General features: G+C 37.4%; 2 protein-coding genes across 6 annotated transcripts; both read left to right on the top strand.

The window, feature by feature from the left end:
* The first annotated feature begins 2,516 nt into the window (after nucleotides 1-2,516).
* LOC100644861 lies at nucleotides 2,517-9,948 on the top strand. Of its 4 annotated transcripts, none has more exons than XM_012316015.3 (4): nucleotides 2,517-2,774; nucleotides 3,760-3,874; nucleotides 5,596-7,737; nucleotides 7,825-9,948. In XM_012316015.3, the coding sequence occupies exons 1-4, from the start codon at nucleotides 2,757-2,759 to the stop codon at nucleotides 8,148-8,150; spliced, it is 2,601 nt and encodes an 866-aa protein (XP_012171405.1). In that variant the 5' UTR covers nucleotides 2,517-2,756; the 3' UTR covers nucleotides 8,151-9,948. The 4 variants fall into 4 exon arrangements, with proteins under 4 accessions (XP_012171405.1, XP_048268167.1, XP_003400519.3 ...); XM_048412210.1 differs by having other exon boundaries at nucleotides 5,596-8,082; nucleotides 9,206-9,947; XM_003400471.4 differs by having other exon boundaries at nucleotides 5,596-9,947.
* Nucleotides 9,949-10,909: 961 nt separating this feature from the next.
* LOC105667057 (transcription factor SPT20 homolog) lies at nucleotides 10,910-18,555 on the top strand. Of its 2 annotated transcripts, none has more exons than XM_048412208.1 (3): nucleotides 10,910-11,344; nucleotides 12,373-12,487; nucleotides 14,122-18,555. In XM_048412208.1, the coding sequence occupies exons 1-3, from the start codon at nucleotides 11,327-11,329 to the stop codon at nucleotides 16,746-16,748; spliced, it is 2,760 nt and encodes a 919-aa protein (XP_048268165.1). In that variant the 5' UTR covers nucleotides 10,910-11,326; the 3' UTR covers nucleotides 16,749-18,555. The 2 variants fall into 2 exon arrangements, with proteins under 2 accessions (XP_048268165.1, XP_048268166.1); XM_048412209.1 differs by lacking the exon at nucleotides 10,910-11,344 and adding an exon at nucleotides 11,810-12,072.
* The last annotated feature ends 369 nt before the right edge of the window (nucleotides 18,556-18,924 follow it).

Below are 18,924 nucleotides of genomic sequence, written 5' to 3'. Positions count from 1 at the left end.
TCGGATGTCGTTGCCATACCCACTAAAAACCCCTCCTCCTTCTTCCTCCGCTTAGAGGGCAGACAACCCCGGTAAAACCTGTCGGCAGTCATCAGGGTTGTCCTTTCGTGCCCCGTTGTATCTACTTCTTCGGGCAGTTACTGCTCATGTCGTCCTCTCAGCCAGTTCAGAATACTGGGCTGGTCTCCTTCTGCGGTTTTTCGTTGTTCCATGTTCTTGCCCTCATTGTTCCGCGTAGTTGTTGTTACGCTCGTTCTCCTCCTTGCCTCTTCCCAGGCCCTCGCTGTCACCCTCCTGTGACACATGACGGTCTTGCAGAATTGCCTGAATTTATTCCAGCTCTCGTCCTTGGCGGTCACCGTGGCGATCAGATTGCCCACGTCTATCTTCCCTCCCAGAGCGTTCTCCAGCTCGATCCTTCAGTCCGTCCACTTCGGGCACGCGAAGAGAGCGTGCTCTGCATCGTCGTTCGGGTCTCCACAGTCGAGACAGTTGCTGTCGCTGTCCCTGCCAATCCTTTTCCTATAGACACCGCAGCTCCCATGCCCGGTTAGCAGCTGCATGGTGTGGTGATCGATGTCCATCTTCTTTTTGGTAAATAGCAGCGCACTCGGTATTAGCTTCTTTGTGATATTTTCTTTTTTGTAGTTGTTCCACTCCTTCTGCCAGTCCTCTTGGGCCTTCTTGCGAATCGCCTCCAGTTCATCCTTCAGCTTGGAGCCGTCATCCGTGCCAATCCTGGACCCATGGATCTTGTTCCTCTCGTAGGTCTCTCCGAGCTAGTGAAACTTTAATTAAAGGAGTCCGAATGAAGACGAGTCGATTGTTATACCAAATACTGCCATGCCTAATCGGTAACGTCGAGAACGATATTAACATGGTAAGAAAACCAACAAGTTCACTGGGTAAAGCAGTCTGAATAGCGACCTTCTCTTCTATGGTACCATCACCTCTCCACCTTACCCAAATATTACTAATTTTGTATAAGAGAATTCTGACAAATTATTTTTTGCCATTTACTTGCAAAATATAAGCTCTTTGAGCATTATGGACAACAAACAACAAAAACAGTTTTAAAAATTACCAAAGCGGAAATTTAAAACTGAAAGTAAATTTCTAATTAAACCAAAAACTAAATCACATTAATATTATAATTCTCTGTGAGATAGTATCGATATTTCAGACATTCACTATTAAAAAAGCGCGACTAGACGTGACATTATATGGGACTCTTTCATGTGTTCTGAAATACCGATATCGAAAAATATCAGTGTGTTTCACGCTCTTTACAACTCATAACGTTGCGCCGCGGCGAATGTAATTATCTCAAAAGGGTAACTCGCTACATTTCCATTATGTGATTGTTTGAATGTGCTCCGTTTTATATACTCGGAGTTAAATTATGAAAATTTATAAATGGTTATACAATATTACGATGGATTGTAAAATTTAAAAATCTAAAAAATCGTAATAATAAATTAATTATCCTGATAATTAATCTAATACAATACCATCCATTCCTAACTTTTATATCAATGATTTAAATGTATAATCACATGGCATGGTCGCTCGCGCTTATTCCGGGTGCATGCAGGTAAACGTGCACTGCATAGCTTTTTCAATTTGTAAGTCACCCTAAGAACACGTCTGTTCTGGTGACTGCTAGATGTTTGCGCAGGATCACAGGAGTTGTCGACACGCCGGTGATGCTTAATCGCTCTGATTTCCGAGAAACGCAAGAGGCAAACAAACGACTGTTATCGCACCAGGATACTATTGGGTTGGCAACTCAGTGATTGCGGATGTTATCATTAGAGGGTATTGACAAAATCCACAATCACTCAGATGCAACCCCCAATCGCTCATAGCCATTGCATAGAAGAGTAGGATGATTGTTGGCGTCATGAGCCTGAAAGCAATCTTATTCGATATAATAGGGGCAAGTACAGGAATCGAGCATCACTGTACACATTCGCAGAAATTATAGATACGATGTAAGTGTACTCAGTGTACAGAGATGCAGATGCAAGGAGGGAAAATGATTTCTGCGAAGCGTTTCCCTACAGAGAAACTTACAAACGAAAAAATGTGTCGACACGTGAGAGATCGTAGAAAATACGACAGTTTCAATAGGAAACGTCGAAATGGAGCGAAAACAAAGAGAAAAAGAATTGCCGCGATAAAGGAAGCTATACTTCAAGAAATTAAAGATAATTGAAATGCTGGATTATGATCGCAACGTAGCCGATGCAGCAACATGGAACAAAAATAACTAATAGTCGAAGCTGTGCAATTATTTTTGCTAATTTTAATTTTTATATTATAAGAAATATATATCATATAATAGTTGGCATTCAATTGTTCTAACATTTTAATTATGATATTTTATAGATAGAATAAGCAAAAAATATTATTGTTCCTACGTTAGAATATTGAAAATTGATCCGTTACGTTTAAACATGTAACAAGGGGAATTAGAAGTGTTTATGTATTGAAATAATGTCGACTGTATGTAAAGGGGAAGTATCCAGTATGGTCGTGACAATCGCGTAAATCGTACAAATCAATACGAGATAAGTAAGTCGCGAGATTCATGGGAAGGATTCCTTACTGTTGTTCTTCTTTTGCGATAGATAATTACCAATGATCGTTCGTGTAGTTTTTAAATAATTATGTGTGAACTGGGTTCTACGAATTGAATTATTGAAAATCTATCGTGATTATATTATTGCGTGAAAGTACTTATTTCTGGTAGCATGTCCCAGCGTTCGACGGTAAGCATTTAATATGATTATACAATAAATATTTTTGAAATAAACTGTTAGAAATTAAATATCGCAGCGTAACAAATTCTAATTGAACGAAAAAATAAAAAAGGGTCTGTTTGAGATACCTATTTCAGCGAATTTGATTATTATTCTTTTATTTCCAAATAAAGATACGAATCCATAGCAATTAGTATTAATTTCGAATCTACAATTGTATCGTACGTTCGTCAAGACTTATGAAACTCTTGCAAGTATTACCAAAACTTCAAAGTTTTGATTCCAACTCCCCGATTTAATGTTTTGGCAAATAATGAAATGCATTAACATATCGTGTCGATAATACCAAAGTACCGTCTGAACCTTCGAATATGATTCGATATTTAGAAGTCACAATAATCTTAAATCATTGACCTTGTGTCTTAATCGATCGCGATCATTTAAAATTTTGAATCTTTCACCCTGGTTTAAACGGTCATGACCCACCAAAACATAAAGTTCAAAGCATAAAACTGTTACGTCTTATAAATATCGAATCATACCCAAAAATTCAAACGGTTCTTCGGTATTATCTATGTGACATGTTCATATATTTCATTATTTACAAAAGATATTTAAGAAACATATAAAAACCGTTCAAATGATCATTGATTTGGAGGACAATCGAAAGAAATTATTTTAGAAGAAAGTTTTCAAAAGTACAAATAACTATTAGCAAACGTCAAGCAAGAACTCCAGTACGTCTTCTATCTATAATAAGGTCAACTAACATCAAGCATATTTTACTGCTGTTGATAGAAATACCATAAATTGTATTTGTATTAAGATAGGAAGAAGAAAATTTGTCAATTCCTTTGAGAAAATATTAATATTTAAATACTTATTAATATATTTTCCGTGGTTTGGAATTTATATTCGCTTAAAAGTTTGATGAGACTATCTAATTAGAAAAGAATTATGATTTCTATTCTTAACGAATGTATCTGTTTTCCAGGATCGCGAGAGATTGTCTGAGAGCGAAGTTATATTTCTTGCCCCATCTTCGGTGGTAAGAGAATCTCGTAGTCGCTTCAATCCAGAATGGCGGCAATGCCTATCAATTACTGTTGGTTAGTTTTCACTCTTGATATTACGTCAAGTATTTATCTGTAATTTTAGTACGCAGAATGCAATTTCCTTTCTTCCCTCGAATTGATGTTTCACAGTGGTGTTCCTGAATTATTTCTCACTTCTAATGACTTACATACCATCGTTTAAAGTTACATTTATACTTCATCCTACATTATAATAAATTTAACATCCTGATATTCTAATATTCATCGCAATGATGCTTTATTATATCATAAATCGTGTGCGGACTTTTATATATGTCGGAGATGAAGGAACACCAGAACCTTCCCTTTCGAATTTTGGGAAAATCCCGTAACATTGTAATCTAGATTCTACCATAGCTGTAATTAAACAATTGTAGTCATCCAACCCTATTGTAATTGTTCGAAACTTGTGATAGTGAGCTTGGGCTCGAGGCGACAACCAGTCGCCGAACGTAGCCGCGGTTAAGTGATGAACGTTTTGTCTAACAAAGGCATGGAGTAATTCTATAACTCCCCTTAAAAGAAATAGTCGTAGCGGCACGTGACAGTAAATATTCCAACGGTTTCTGTCCCGTAGCTCGCCACACGCAGACTCTATCCTTCGGGTAAGATGATTGCCAGATGTCAACGCAGATGTCTCCACATTATATGTTTAGTTAGCCTGAGGACCCGTTATAGATCTTAAGATTTAGTTAACTAAAGTCCTTCAAACAGACAAATAGTCTTTGTTCCAACTAGGGGAAGATAGAAGAAATCTATTTTTATACGAACGCCGCTTCCCGCTAGCAACTTTCGCTCAAGGGCTGCTGGCATCTTTTTCTAACCACCGATATGGAGATTGACCAATTTAACAGCAACGCCAATTTCCCTCACCTTCCGAACGAAGGCTTTCCTCGACGAATCCGAGGATCTCGTGTCCTTAGACACACCCCTTAGATTTTTCCTCAGTGGCATCATCGGGAAGGAGAGTTATTCTCATGTGCGATCTAATCGACGAAAAGAGTAACGTCTTTACGATCAGTGAATATTTCACGTTTTGTTAACAAAGAATCAGACTTGGACTTTGTGAGAACGTACATCTATCATCCCATTGACCGCGGATTCGTTATTGAACCTAGGATCATTGTCATTAGCTCCTCGAGTATCTAATTATCGCGATTACTTGTCAAATTCAGTCATAATCATATTTGCACTAGTAAATATCTACTCTATTGCATAACGATAACGTCTAATCCAAACGGGGATTAGTTTCACGCCCCTAACCCTAACCCTAATCTTAACGCCAACCCAACATATATTTATAAGAAATCTGAAAGCGATAAAATGTACATTATTACACAATAATACATCTTGACTTATCGCAAGTCTCTAAAAATTTTACTTCATGTACTATTTTACTTAATGCACATAATGTGTATGGATTAACAGATCAGTAATAAAATAGTTAAGAAATAAACTACTAATGAAAAGCATTCGAGCTAACATCGCGAAGAGTCCGGTTACGTATAGCCTGCTGTATGTATTAATTATAAATATATTAATATATTTAATATTATATTATATATAATATTATAATATATATAATATTATTATATATAATATTATATATAATATTATAATATATTAATATATATATTAAAAATATAAATTTGCGTAAATAAACGCAGTGTCTTTATAAAACAACCGCACTACAATTATCATATGCTATATATAGCATTACCTGTTTCTCATTCCAGCAACGTTAACCATGTTGCTAGTCGGTACAGTCAACGGATGGACACTGGCTTCTGTTCGCACGGAAATAGTCAAAGCCCGCAGAATACCGCTAAGGTTAATATACGACGAAAGTTCATGGATCGTTCCTTTGACAGGAATGATCGGTTCACTTGTGGCTGCCCAGTTGGCCGATCGCAAGGGTCGTAAATACTGCCTCTTTCTATCCAGCATAATGTTCACCTTAGGCTGGTTCATCATCTACACCGAAACTAGCAGCCCAATGACATACCTTGCTTGGGTGATTCTCGGTATAGCCGTTGGTATTGCCCATACGATAAATCCAATGTACGTGTCAGAAATCGCCGACATCAACCACAGAGGCGCTCTAAGTACTATAATCACAGCGAACTTTTTCATCGGGAAACTGGTAACCTGCATCGTACCACTCTTGCTGACGAACAAGCCACTCCTGTTGTTTCTTGTAACAGTATCCTTTATATCCTTGTGGCTGAATACGTGTTTCCCCGAAACTCCGTATTTCTTGGCGGCAAAAGGTAAAAAGCAGGAAGCATGCAAGTCGATACAATATTACAAAGGCATTGTAGATCCCCAAAGAGTGAATGTCGAACTACGTGCTCTACGTGCACAAGCCAGAAACAAATCACACCTACAATCCAGTTACGAATTAGAACAACAACCCAGAGGCGATTTACACTCACAATCCATACCCTCAATACACTCAGAAGTCATATTCGAAAAGCACCCGCAACCCACAGGTGAAGTACGCTTACAACACTCGCGCGACACACCCGAATTACCCCTACAACCCCAGCGCGAATTACGCTCTCAATCCACAAGCGAATTACACCGACCACCTACAAGCCAAATATACCGAACACCCATATGCGACATACACCGATCACCCACAAACCAAATATACGGACGATCCGAAAGCGAGTTAACCCGATGGGTCACAAACCAAATATACCAACCACCTACAAGCCGAATACACCTGTCACCAACAAGCCAAATACATCTATCATCCACAAGCGCAATACACACAGAACCCACAAGCGAAATGCACCGACAATCCACAAGCCAGGTACAGCCAGAACCCAGAAGCGAAATACAAGCATCATCCACAAGCCAAATATATCGACCATCTACAAGCGCAATACACCCAGAACCCACAAGCGAATCGCACCGACAACCCACAAGCCAGGTACACCCACAGCCCACAAACGAAGAACATGAACTATCCACAAGTCAAATACATAGAACATCTACAAGCCAAACGCACCGACCATCCTCAAGCGAAATGCTACGACCACCTACAAGCCAAATATACCGACCACCCATATGCGACATACTCCGATCACCCTCAAATCAAATATACGGACGATCCGTACGCGAGTTAAACCGATGGGCCACAAACGAAACATACCGACCACCTACAAGCCAAATATACCGACCACCCAGACACGAAACATTTCGATCATCCACAGAACAAATGTACGGACGATCCATACGCGAAATACTCCTATCTGCCACAAACGAAATATACCAACCATCCACAAGCCAAATACGACGATCACCCACAAGCCAAATACATCGACCATCTACAAGCGCAATACACCCAGAACCTATAAGCGAAATGCACCGACAATCCATAAGCCAGGTACAACCAGAACCCACAAGCGAAATACAAGCACCATCCTCAAGCCAAATACATCGACCATCTACAAGCCAAACGCACCGACCATACACAAGCGAAATACAACCAGAACCCAGAAGCGAAACACACTTGGAAGACACAAGCGAAATACACACAAGCAATTTAATCACACAATCCTGTTTAACCAAGCTGAAATTAATACTACAACGAAGCAACCGGAAAGCTCTGTTTATCATGCTTGGCTTGATTATGGCACAACATCTTAGCGGAAACTTCATCACTGTGCAGGATTTGCAACTGGTTTTAAAAGAAGCAAAAGTCGTTAACGATCTATACGGAGGGATGATTGCCATCCAGTTTATCAAGTTTCTATCTAACGGTTTAACCATGTTTATGGTGGATTTGGTTGGAAGGAGAAAACTTTTGATTCTATCTACGTTTGGGTCGAGTCTTACATTGACTATTCGAGCAACTTATCTTTTGTTAGGTATGTTTAAGATTGACGTTTCCATCGTCTCTCTGCTTCCCGTTATCGACTTAATTATATATCAAGTACTGTTTCAAATTGGTTTAGGTACATTACCCTATGTTCTCCTATGCGAGTTATTTCCTACGGAACTAATGGGGTTTGTTGCTGCCATCATTGTGATTTTCGATTATATAATTGGCTTTTCCGTGTCGAAACTGCATCTAGAGATTCTCGATAAGATAGGGTTGTGCGTGACTTCCTACATCTTCGCTATAGCATGCAGTACGACATTTCTGATGGTGGGGCTATGGGTACCGGAAACGAAAGGAAGAACATATCAGCAGATTGAAGCGCTTCTAGATGGTAATAATTTGAATTCTTCGAGTGAAGAAGTTATACTCGATGATGAAATGGAAACTCAAGGTATATGACAGGAGAAATTGCATCGTACACCCGTGGCATGGTGTTTACTTACTCGGAATAGTCTATTTCTCATTATTATTAGTGTAACGATAAAGATCTACAATTTTACCACGATATGCGATTTTTGTAGTAATGTAGTTTTCTTCGTTTATACGTGTAATTTTAGAAAAGTGTCTAACGAAAGTGATGGAGATTTACAAACATATGTATCGTATAAATTGACCTGCATTGAACTGAGAGGAACACATGTTCTCAAACTAATCTTTTTATCCATTTCATAACTCGACAATGCAACAATATCAATTAAGTCGAGATAATTGAACAACAGTTTGCAAAGGTAAGAAAAGTAATATATTAAAGAATGACAAGGTAACATAATACTGACAAGAACAATTTTTTATATCTCAGCTGCTATCTATACCGTTATTTTTTGTTTCCAATATATAACATATGTATATCACATATACACATGTTAATATTGTTAAGGTAAACAACATGTATGTTGAAAAAGTCAGTATTTATGTTAAAAATAATGTAATATAATTAATATAACACATTGCTAATAAGTACATATGTTACAATGTGTTTGTCAATGATAAGCATATGTGTTTACATATATAAAAATATATGTGTAAGACACGGCTTTTTCGGTGTTATATTATAATTATTACTGAAAAATATCTGAATATGTTAGTTCGAATATTATAGCAATTACTGTACCATAACAGAGTAATAAATATCTAGCCTTGTCTAGCAGAAATTCTATCAAACTGTTGAATGTTATATTCGGTAAATTACGACTATAATAATAGTGTTCACTTCAGAAATTTATAATATTTCCTACTTTTAAAACACTATAATTATTAAATAGCGAAAATTTAAATATCGATAATTTTATAAAGCCGTGTCTATTAACAATTATGTATTTATTGCATATATTTAAAACAAATATTTTATTAAAAAGCTACAAGAAACATGGATTTACTATGTATATATAAAGGCACAAACAAGATTTTAAATGTTCTGTTTTATTTAAGTTTTATTCCAGACGAATTTATTACAGATACCCCTAGTGAAAATTAATTAAAGGAGTCCGAATGAAGATGAGTCAACTGTAATACCAAATACTGCTAACGTCCTAAACCTACGTCATGCTAAATCAGTAACGTCGAGAACAATATAAATATGGTAAGAAAACCACCAAGTTTACTGGGTAAAGCACTCTGAATAGCGACCTTCTCTTCCACGGTACCATCGCGCCTCCACTTTACCAATGTAATACTAATTTTGTATAAAAGAATTCGGACAAATTTTTTTTGCCATTGATTTGCAAAATATTAGTTCTTTGATCGTTATGGAAAACAAACAACAAAAACAGCTGTAAAAAGGACCGAAGCGTAAATTTACAACTGAATGTAAAGTTCTAGTTAAACCAAAAACTAAATCGCATTAATATTATAATTCTCTGTGAGATGGTAATTCGTACATGTATCGATATTTCAAACATTCACTATTATAAAAACGCGACTAGATGTGACATTGTATGGGACTCTGTCGCGTGTTCTGAAACGCAACTATCGAAAAATATCAGTGCTTTTAATGTTCTCTACAATTAATAACGTTGCGTCCCGACGAATGTAATTATCTGAAAAGCGTACTCGCTACATTTCCATTATGTGATCGTTTGAATGTGCTACGTTTTATATACTTGGAATTTAATTGTGAAAATTTATAAGTGGTTATACATTATTCCGATGGATTGCAACATTTAAAAATCTAAAAAATTACAATAATAAATTAATTATTCTGATAATTAATCTAATAGAATACCATCAATTCCTAACTTTTAAATCAATGATTTAAACATATGATCACATGGCATGGTCGCTCGCGCGTATTCCGGGTGCATGCAGGTAAACGTGCACTGCATAGCTTTTTCAATTTGTAAGTTGCCCCAAGGACACGCCTGTTCTGGTGACTGCTCGATGTTTGCGCGGAATCGCAGGAGTTGTCGACGCGCCGGTGATGTTTTCGAATCTGTTGGGGATTCAGTTGTCGATCTGCAGTCCTGTCCGATTGGTACTTGGATACGCGGGTAGGTTCCTGCAATTTCACGTCCTCCGGAATTCTGTTCGACTGTCACGGGGGTGGACGCCACTCGTTCAGTTGGGGCCGTGCATTCGTAATTCTGTTCAGCGATCCCTCCCCGGCAGGCCCATGATTAAGTAGAGTCAGAACTCGACATTCTGGCCAATAGTTTGAATGCCGAGATTGGTGTATAATGTTAAATAACCCATGGGCGGATCTCGTACATAGTCACCGCCTCGTGGTGAGATCTGGTAATTGGCATCGTTTTCCGAAAATTAATCAATTGATTAATCTGATACCAAGCCAAGTACTACGCTACAGTCCGGTTTATATCTCCAAAAGCCACTAGGAGAATTTTGCATGATCTAGATTGGACTGCACCGTGGGACATCGTTGGACATCGTTGGTCACCGTCGGACATCATTGCACATTATTGGACGTCGCGACAGTTTCAGTAGGAAACGTTGAAATAGAGGGAAAGCAAAGAACAAATAGAATTACCGCGATAGAGGTAGATATGCTTCAAAAAATTAAAGATAATTCAAATGCTGGATTATGATGGCAATGTAGCCGATGTCGCAACATGGAACAAAAATAACTAATAGTCGAAGCTGTGCAATTATTTTTGTTTATTTTAATTTTTACATTACAAGAAATATTTATGATATAATAGTTGGCTTTCGTATGTTCTATCATTATAATTAGGATATTTCCTAGATAGAATAAGTACAAAAATATTATTGTTTCTATATCAGAATTTTTAAAATTAATTCGTTACATTTAAACATATAACAAGGAGAATAAGAAGTGTTTATGTATTGAAATAATGTCGGCTGAATGTAAAGGGGAAGTATCCTTAGAAGTACCCAGTATGGTTGTAGCAGACCGTGTAAATGGTACAAATCAATACAAAATCCGTCAATCGTGAGATTCAGTGTAAGGACTTCTTACAATTGTTCTCTCTTTGCGATAGATAATTACCAATGATTTTTCGTGCAGTTTTTAAATAATTATGTGTGAACTGGGTTCTACGAATTGAATTATTGAAAATCTATCGTGATTATATTATTGCGTGAAAGTACTTATTTCTGGCAGCATGTCCCAGCGATCGACGGTAAGCATTTAATATGATTATACAATAAATATTTTTGAAATAAACTGTTAGAAATTAAATATCGCAGCGTAACAAATTCTAATTGAACGAAAAAATGAAAAAGGGTCTGTTTGAGATACCTATTTCAGCGAATTTGATTATTATTCTTTTATTTCCAAATAAAGATACGAATCCATAGCAATTAGTATTAATTTCGAATCTACAATTGTATCGAACGTTCTTCAAGATTTATGAAACTCTTGCAAGTATTACCTAAACTTCAAAGTTTTGATTCCTACGCCTCGATTTAATGTTTTGGCAAATAATGAAATGTATTAACATATCGTGTCGATAATACCAAAGTACCGTCTGAACCTTCGAATATGATTCGATATTTAAAAGTCCCAATAATCTTAAATCTTTGACCTTGTGTCTTAATCGATCGTGATCATTTAAAATCTTGAATCTTTCACCCTGATTTCAACTGTCACGACCCATCAAAACATACAGTTCAAAGCATAAAACTGTTACGTCTTATAAATATCGAATCATATTCGAAGGTTCAAACCGTGCTTCGGTATTATCTGTACGACATGTTCATATATTTCATTATTTACAAAAGATATTTAAGAAACATATAAAAACGGTTCAAATGATCATTGATTTGGAGGACGATCAGAGGAAATGATTTTATGAGAAAGTTTTCAAAAGCATAAATAACCATTAGCGAACGTCAGTGAAGAACTCAAGTACGTTTGCTATCTATAATAAAGTCAAATAACATCAAGCATATTTTACAGCTGTTGATAGAAATACCATAAAGTGTATTTGTATTAAGATAGGAGGAAGAAAATTTGTCAATTCCTTTGAAAGAATATTAATATTTAAATACTTATTAATATATTTTCCGTGGTTTGGAATTTATATTAGCTTAAAAGTTTGATTATCTAATTATTATCTAATTATTTAATCTAATTATTTATCTTAATTATTATCTAATTAGAAAAGAATTATGATTTCTATTCTTAACGAAGGTATCTGTTTTCCAGATTCGCAGGAGATCGTTTGAGAGCGAAAGTATATATTCTGTTCCATCATCGGTGGTAAGAGAATCTCGTAGTGTCTTCAACCCAGAATGGCGGCAATACCTAGCAATTAGTATTGGTTAGTTTTCACTCTTGATATTACGTCAAGTATTTATCTGTAATTTTAGTACGCAGAATGCAATTTCCTTTCTTCCCTCGAACTGATGTTTCACAGTGGTGTTCCTGAATTATTTCTCACTTCTAATGACTTACATACCATCGTTTAAAGTTACATTTATACTTCATCCTACATTATAATAAATTTAACATCCTGATATTCTAAATTCATCGCAATGATGCTTTATTATATCATAAATCGTGTGCGGACTTTTATATATGTCGGAGATGAAGGAACACCAGAACCTTCCCTTTCGAATTTTGGGAAAATCCCGTAACATTGTAATCTAGATTCTACCATAGCTGTAATTAAACAATTGTAGTCATCCAACCCTATTGTAATTGTTCGAAACTTGTAATAGTGAGCTTGGGCTCGAGGCGACAACCAGTCGCCGAACGTAGCCGCGGTTAAGTGATGAACGTTTTGTCTAACAAAGGCATGGAGTAATTCTATAACTCCCCTTAAAAGAAATAGTCGTAGCGGCACGTGACAGTAAATATTCCAACGGTTTCTGTCCCGTAGCTCGCCACACGCAGACTCTATCCTTCGGGTAAGATGATTGCCAGATGTCAACGCAGATGTCTCCACATTATATGTTTAGTTAGCCTGAGGACCCGCTACAGATATTAAGATTTAGTTAACTAAAGTCCTTCAAACAGACAAATAGTCTTTGTTCCAACTAGGGGAAGATAGGAGAAATCTATTTTTATACGAACGCCGCTTCCCGCTAGCAACTTTCGCTCAAGGGCTGCTGGCATCTTTTTCTAACCACCGATATGGAGATTGACCAATTTAACAGCAACGCCAATTTCCCTCACCTTCCGAACGAAGGCTTTCCTCGACGAATCCGAGGATCTCGTGTCCTTAGACACACCCCTTAGATTTTTCCTCAGTGGCATCATCGGGAAGGAGAGTTATTCTCATGTGCGATCTAATCGACGAAAAGAGTAACGTCTTTACGATCAGTGAATATTTCACGTTTTGTTAACAAAGAATCAGACTTGGACTTTGTGAGAACGTACATCTATCATCCCATTGACCGCGGATTCGTTATTGAACCTAGGATCATTGTCATTAGCTCCTCGAGTATCTAATTATCGCGATTACTTGTCAAATTCAGTCATAATCATATTTGCACTAGTAAATATCTACTCTATTGCATAACGATAACGTCTAATCCAAACGGGGATTAGTTTCACGCCCCTAACCCTAACCCTAATCTTAACGCCAACCCAACGTATATTTATAAGAAATCTGAAAGCGATAAAATGTACATTATTACACAATAATACATCTTGACTTATCGCAAGTCCCTAAAAATTTTACTTCATGTACTATTTTACTTAATGCACATAATGTGTATGGATTAACAGATCAGTAATAAAATAGTTAAGAAATAAACTACTAATGAAAAGCATTCGAGCTAACATCGTGAAGAGCCGGTTACTTATAGCCTGCTGTATGTATTAATTATAAATATATTTATAGTATATATTAAATATATAAATTTGCGTAAATAAACGCAGTGTCTTTATAAAACAACCGCACTACAATTATCATATGCTATATATAGCATTACCTGTTTCTCATTCCAGCGACGTTAACCATGTTGCTAGGCGGTACAGTCAACGGATGGACACTGGCTTCTGTTCGCACGGAAATAGTCAAAGCCCGCAGAATACCGCTAAGGTTAATAAACGACGAAAGTTCATGGATCGTTCCTTTGACAGGAATGATCGGTTCACTTGTGGCTGTCCAGTTGGCCGATTGCTGGGGTCGTAAATACTGCCTCTTTCTATCCAGCATAATGTTCACCTCAGGCTGGTTCATCATGTACGCCGTAACTGGCGGCCCAATGATATACCTTGCTTGGGTGATGCTCGGTATAGCTGTTGGTATTGCCCATACGATAAATCCAATGTACGTGTCAGAAATCAACACCGACATCAACAGCAGCGGCGCTATAGGTGCTCTAATCACAGCGAACGTAATCATGGGGGAACTGCTAACCTGCACCGTAGTAATCTGGCTGACGAACAAGTCACTCCTGTTGATACTTGCAACAATATCCTTTATATCCATGTTGCTGAATACGTGTTGCCCCGATACTCCGTATTTCTTGGCGGCAAAAGGTAAAAAGCAGCAAGCATGCAAGTCGATAGAATATTACAAAGGCATTGTAGATCCCCACAGAGTGAATGTCGAACTACGTGCTCTACGTGCACAAGCCAGATACATATCACACCCACAATCCAGTTACGAATTAGAACAACAATCCAGTTACGAATTAGAACAACAATCCAGAGGCGATTTACACTCACAATCCATGCCCTCAATACACTCAGAAGTCATATCCGAAACACACCCGCAACCCACAGGTGAAGTACGCTTACAACACTCGCTCGACTCACCCGAATTACCCCTACAAAACCCCCGCGAATTACGCTCTCAATCCACAGGCGAATTACACCGACCACCTACAAGCCAAATATACCGACCACCCATATGCGACATACTCCGATCACCCACAAACGAAATATACGGACGATCCGAACGCGAGTTAACCCGATGGGTCACAAACCAAATATACCGACCACCTACAAGCCGAATACACCTGCCACCCACAAGCCAAATACATCGACCATCTACAAGCGCAATACACCCAGAACCCACAAGCGAAATGTACCGACAATCCATAAGCCAGGTACAGCCAGAACCCAGAAGCGAAATACAAGCACCATCCACAAGCCAAATACATCGACCATCTACAAGCGCAATACACTCAGAACCCACAAGCGAAATGCACCGACAATCCACAAGCCACGTACTGCCAGAACCGAGAAGCGAAATACAAGTACCATCCACAAGCCAAATACATCGACCATCTACAAGACAAACGTACCGACCATCCTTAATTGAAGTGCACCGACCATCTACAAGCCGAATATACCGACCACCTACAAGCCAAATACACCTGCCATCCACAAGCCAAATACACCTATCATTCACAAGCGCAGTACACCCAGAACCCACAAGCGAAATGCACCGACAATCCATAAGCCAGGTACAGCCAGAACCCAGAAGCGAAATACAAGCACCATCCACAAGCCAAATACATCGACCATCTACAAGCGCAATACACTCAGAACCCACAAGCGAAAAGCACCGACAATCCACAAGCCAGGTACTGCCAGAACCTAGACCATCCTTAATTGAAGTGCACCGACCACCTACAAGCCAAATATACCGACCACCTACAAGCCAAATACACCTGCCATCCACAAGCCAAATACATCGACCATCTACAAGCGCAATACACCCAGAACCCACAAGCGAAATGCACCGACAATCCATAAGCCAGGCACAGCCAGAACCCACAAGCGAAATACAAGCACCATCCACAAGCCAAATACATCGACCATCTACAAGCCAAACGCACCGACCATCCACAAGCGAAATACAACCAGAACCCAGAAGCGAATTACACACAAGCAATTTAATCACAAAATCCTGTTTAACCAAGCTGAAATTAATACTACAACGAAGCAACCGGAAAGCTCTGTTTATCATGCTTGGCTTGATTATGGCACAACATCTTAGCGGAAACTTCATCACTGTGCAGGATCTGCAACTGGTTTTAAGAGAAGCAAGGGTCGTTAACGATCTATACGAAGGGATGATTGCCATGCAGTTTATCAAGTTTCTATCTTACGGTTTAACCATGTTTATGGTGGATTCGTTTGGAAGGAGAAAACTTTTGCTTCTGTCTACGTTTGGGTCGAGTCTTACATTGATTATTCGAGCAACTTATCTTTTGTTACGTTTGTATAAGATTGACGTTTCCATCGTCTCTCTGCTTCCCGTTATCGACTTAATTATATATCAAATAGTGTTTCAAATTGGTTTAGGTATATTACCCTATATTCTCTTAGGCGAGTTATTTCCTACGAAACTAACGGGGTTTGCTGCTGCCATCATTGTGATTTTCGATTATATAATTGGTTTTTCCGTGTCGAAAATGCATCTAGAGATTCTCGATAAGGTAGGGTTGTGCGGGACTTCCTACATCTTCTCGATAGCATGCAGTATTTCACTTCTGATGGTGAGCCTATGGGTACCGGAAACAAAAGGAAAAACATATCAGCAGATTGAAGCCCTTCTAGTTGGTGAAAATTTGAATTCTTTGAATGAAGAAGTTAGAACCGATGAAATGGATAATTAAAGATTCTGACAGGAGAAATTGCACCGTACATCCGTTACACGGTGTCTACTTACTCGGAATATTTTATTTCTCATTTTTATTAGTATAAGGATAAAGATCCATAATTTTATCACGACATGCAATTTTTGTAGTAACGTAGTTTTTTTCGTTTGTTCGTGTAACTTTAGAAATGTGTCTAACAACGATGATGGTCATTTACAAACATATGTATCGTATAAATTGACTTGCATTGAACTGAGAGGAATACATGTTCTCAAACTAAACTTTTTATCCATTTCATAACTCGACAATGCAACAATATCAATTAAGTCGAGATAATTGAACAACAGTTTGCAAAAGTAAGAAAAGTAATATATTAAAGAATGACAAGGTAACATAATACTGACAAGAACAATTTTTTATATCTCAGCTGCTATCTATACCGTTATTTTTTGTTTCCAATATATAACATATGTGTATCACATATACACATGTTAATATTGTTAAGGTAAACAACATGTATGTTGAAGAAGTTAGCATTTATGTTAAAAATAATGTAATATAATTAATATAACACATTGCTAATAAGTACATATGTTACAATGTGTTTGTCAATGATAAGCATATGTGTTTACATATATAAAAATATATGTGTAAGACACGGATTTTTCGGTGTTATATTATAATTATTACTGAAAAATATTAGAATATGTTAGTTCGAATATTATTGTAATTACTGTACCATAATACAGTAATAAATATCTAGCCTTGTCTAGCAGAAATTCTATCAAACTGTTGAATGTTATATTCGGTAAATTACGACTATAATAATAGTGTTCACTTCAGAAATTTATATTTCCTACTGTTAAAACACTATAATTATTAAATAGCGAAAATTTAAATATCGATAATTTTATAAAGCCGTGTCTATTAACAATTATGTATTTATTGCATATATTTAAAACAAATATTTTATTAAAAAGCTACAAGAAACATGGATTTACTATCTATATATAAAGGCACAAACAAGATTTTAAATGTTCTATTTTAAGTTTTATTCCAGACGACTTTATTACAGATACCCCTAGTGAAAATTAATTAAAGGAGTCCGAATGAAGATGAGTCAACTGTAATACCAAATACTGCTAACGTCCTAAACCTACGTCATGCTAAATCAGTAACGTCGAGAACAATATAAATATGGTAAGAAAACTACCAAGTTTACTGGGTAAAGCACTCTGAATAGCGACCTTCTCTTCCACGGTACCATCGCCCCTCCATTTTACCAATGTAATACTAATTTTGTATAAAAGAATTCGGACAAATTTTTTTTCCCATTCATTTGCAAAATATTAGTTCTTTGATCGTTATGGAAAACAAACAACAAAAACAGCTGTAAGAAGGACCGAAGCGTAAATTTACAACTGAATGTAAAGTTCTAGTTAAACCAAAAACTAAATCGCATTAATATTATAATTCTCTGTGAGATGGTAATTCGTACATGTATCGATATTTCAAACATTCACTATAATAAAAACGCGACTAGATGCGACATTGTATGGGACTCTGTCGCGTGTTCTGAAACGCAACTATCGAAAAATATCAGTGCTTTTAATGTTCTCTACCATTAATAACGTTGCGTCGCGACGAATGTAATTATCTGAAAAGTGTACTCGCTATATTTCCATTATGTGATCGTTTGAATGTGCTATGTTTTATATACTTGGAATTTAATTGTGAAAATTTATAAATGGTTATACATTATTCCGATGGATTGCAACATTTAAAAATCTAAAAAATTAAAATAATAAATTAATTATCCTGATAATTAATATAATAGAATGCCATCAATTCCTAACTTTTAAATCAATGATTTAAACATATGATCACATGGCATGGTCGCTCGCGCGTATTCCGGGTGCATGCAGGTAAACGTGCACTGCATAGCTTTTTCAATTTGTAAGTCGCCCCAAGGACACGCCTGTTCTGGTGACTGCTCGATGTTTGCGCGGAATCGCAGGAGTTGTCGACGCGCCGGTGATGCTTTCGATTCAGTTGTCGATCTGCAGTCCTGTCCGATTGGTACTTGGATACGCGGATAGGTTCCTGCAATTTCACGTCCTCCGGAATTCTGTTCGACTGTCACGGGGGTGGACGCCACTCGTTCAGTTGGGGCCGTGCATTCGTAATTCTGTTC

Source organism: Bombus terrestris, chromosome 14 (genome assembly GCF_910591885.1).
Source record: "Bombus terrestris chromosome 14, iyBomTerr1.2, whole genome shotgun sequence".
In the NCBI taxonomy this organism is placed as follows: Eukaryota; Metazoa; Arthropoda; class Insecta; order Hymenoptera; family Apidae; genus Bombus; species Bombus terrestris.
The sequence above is the reverse complement of the archived record's forward strand: the minus strand, read 5'-3'. Positions and strand labels throughout refer to the sequence as shown.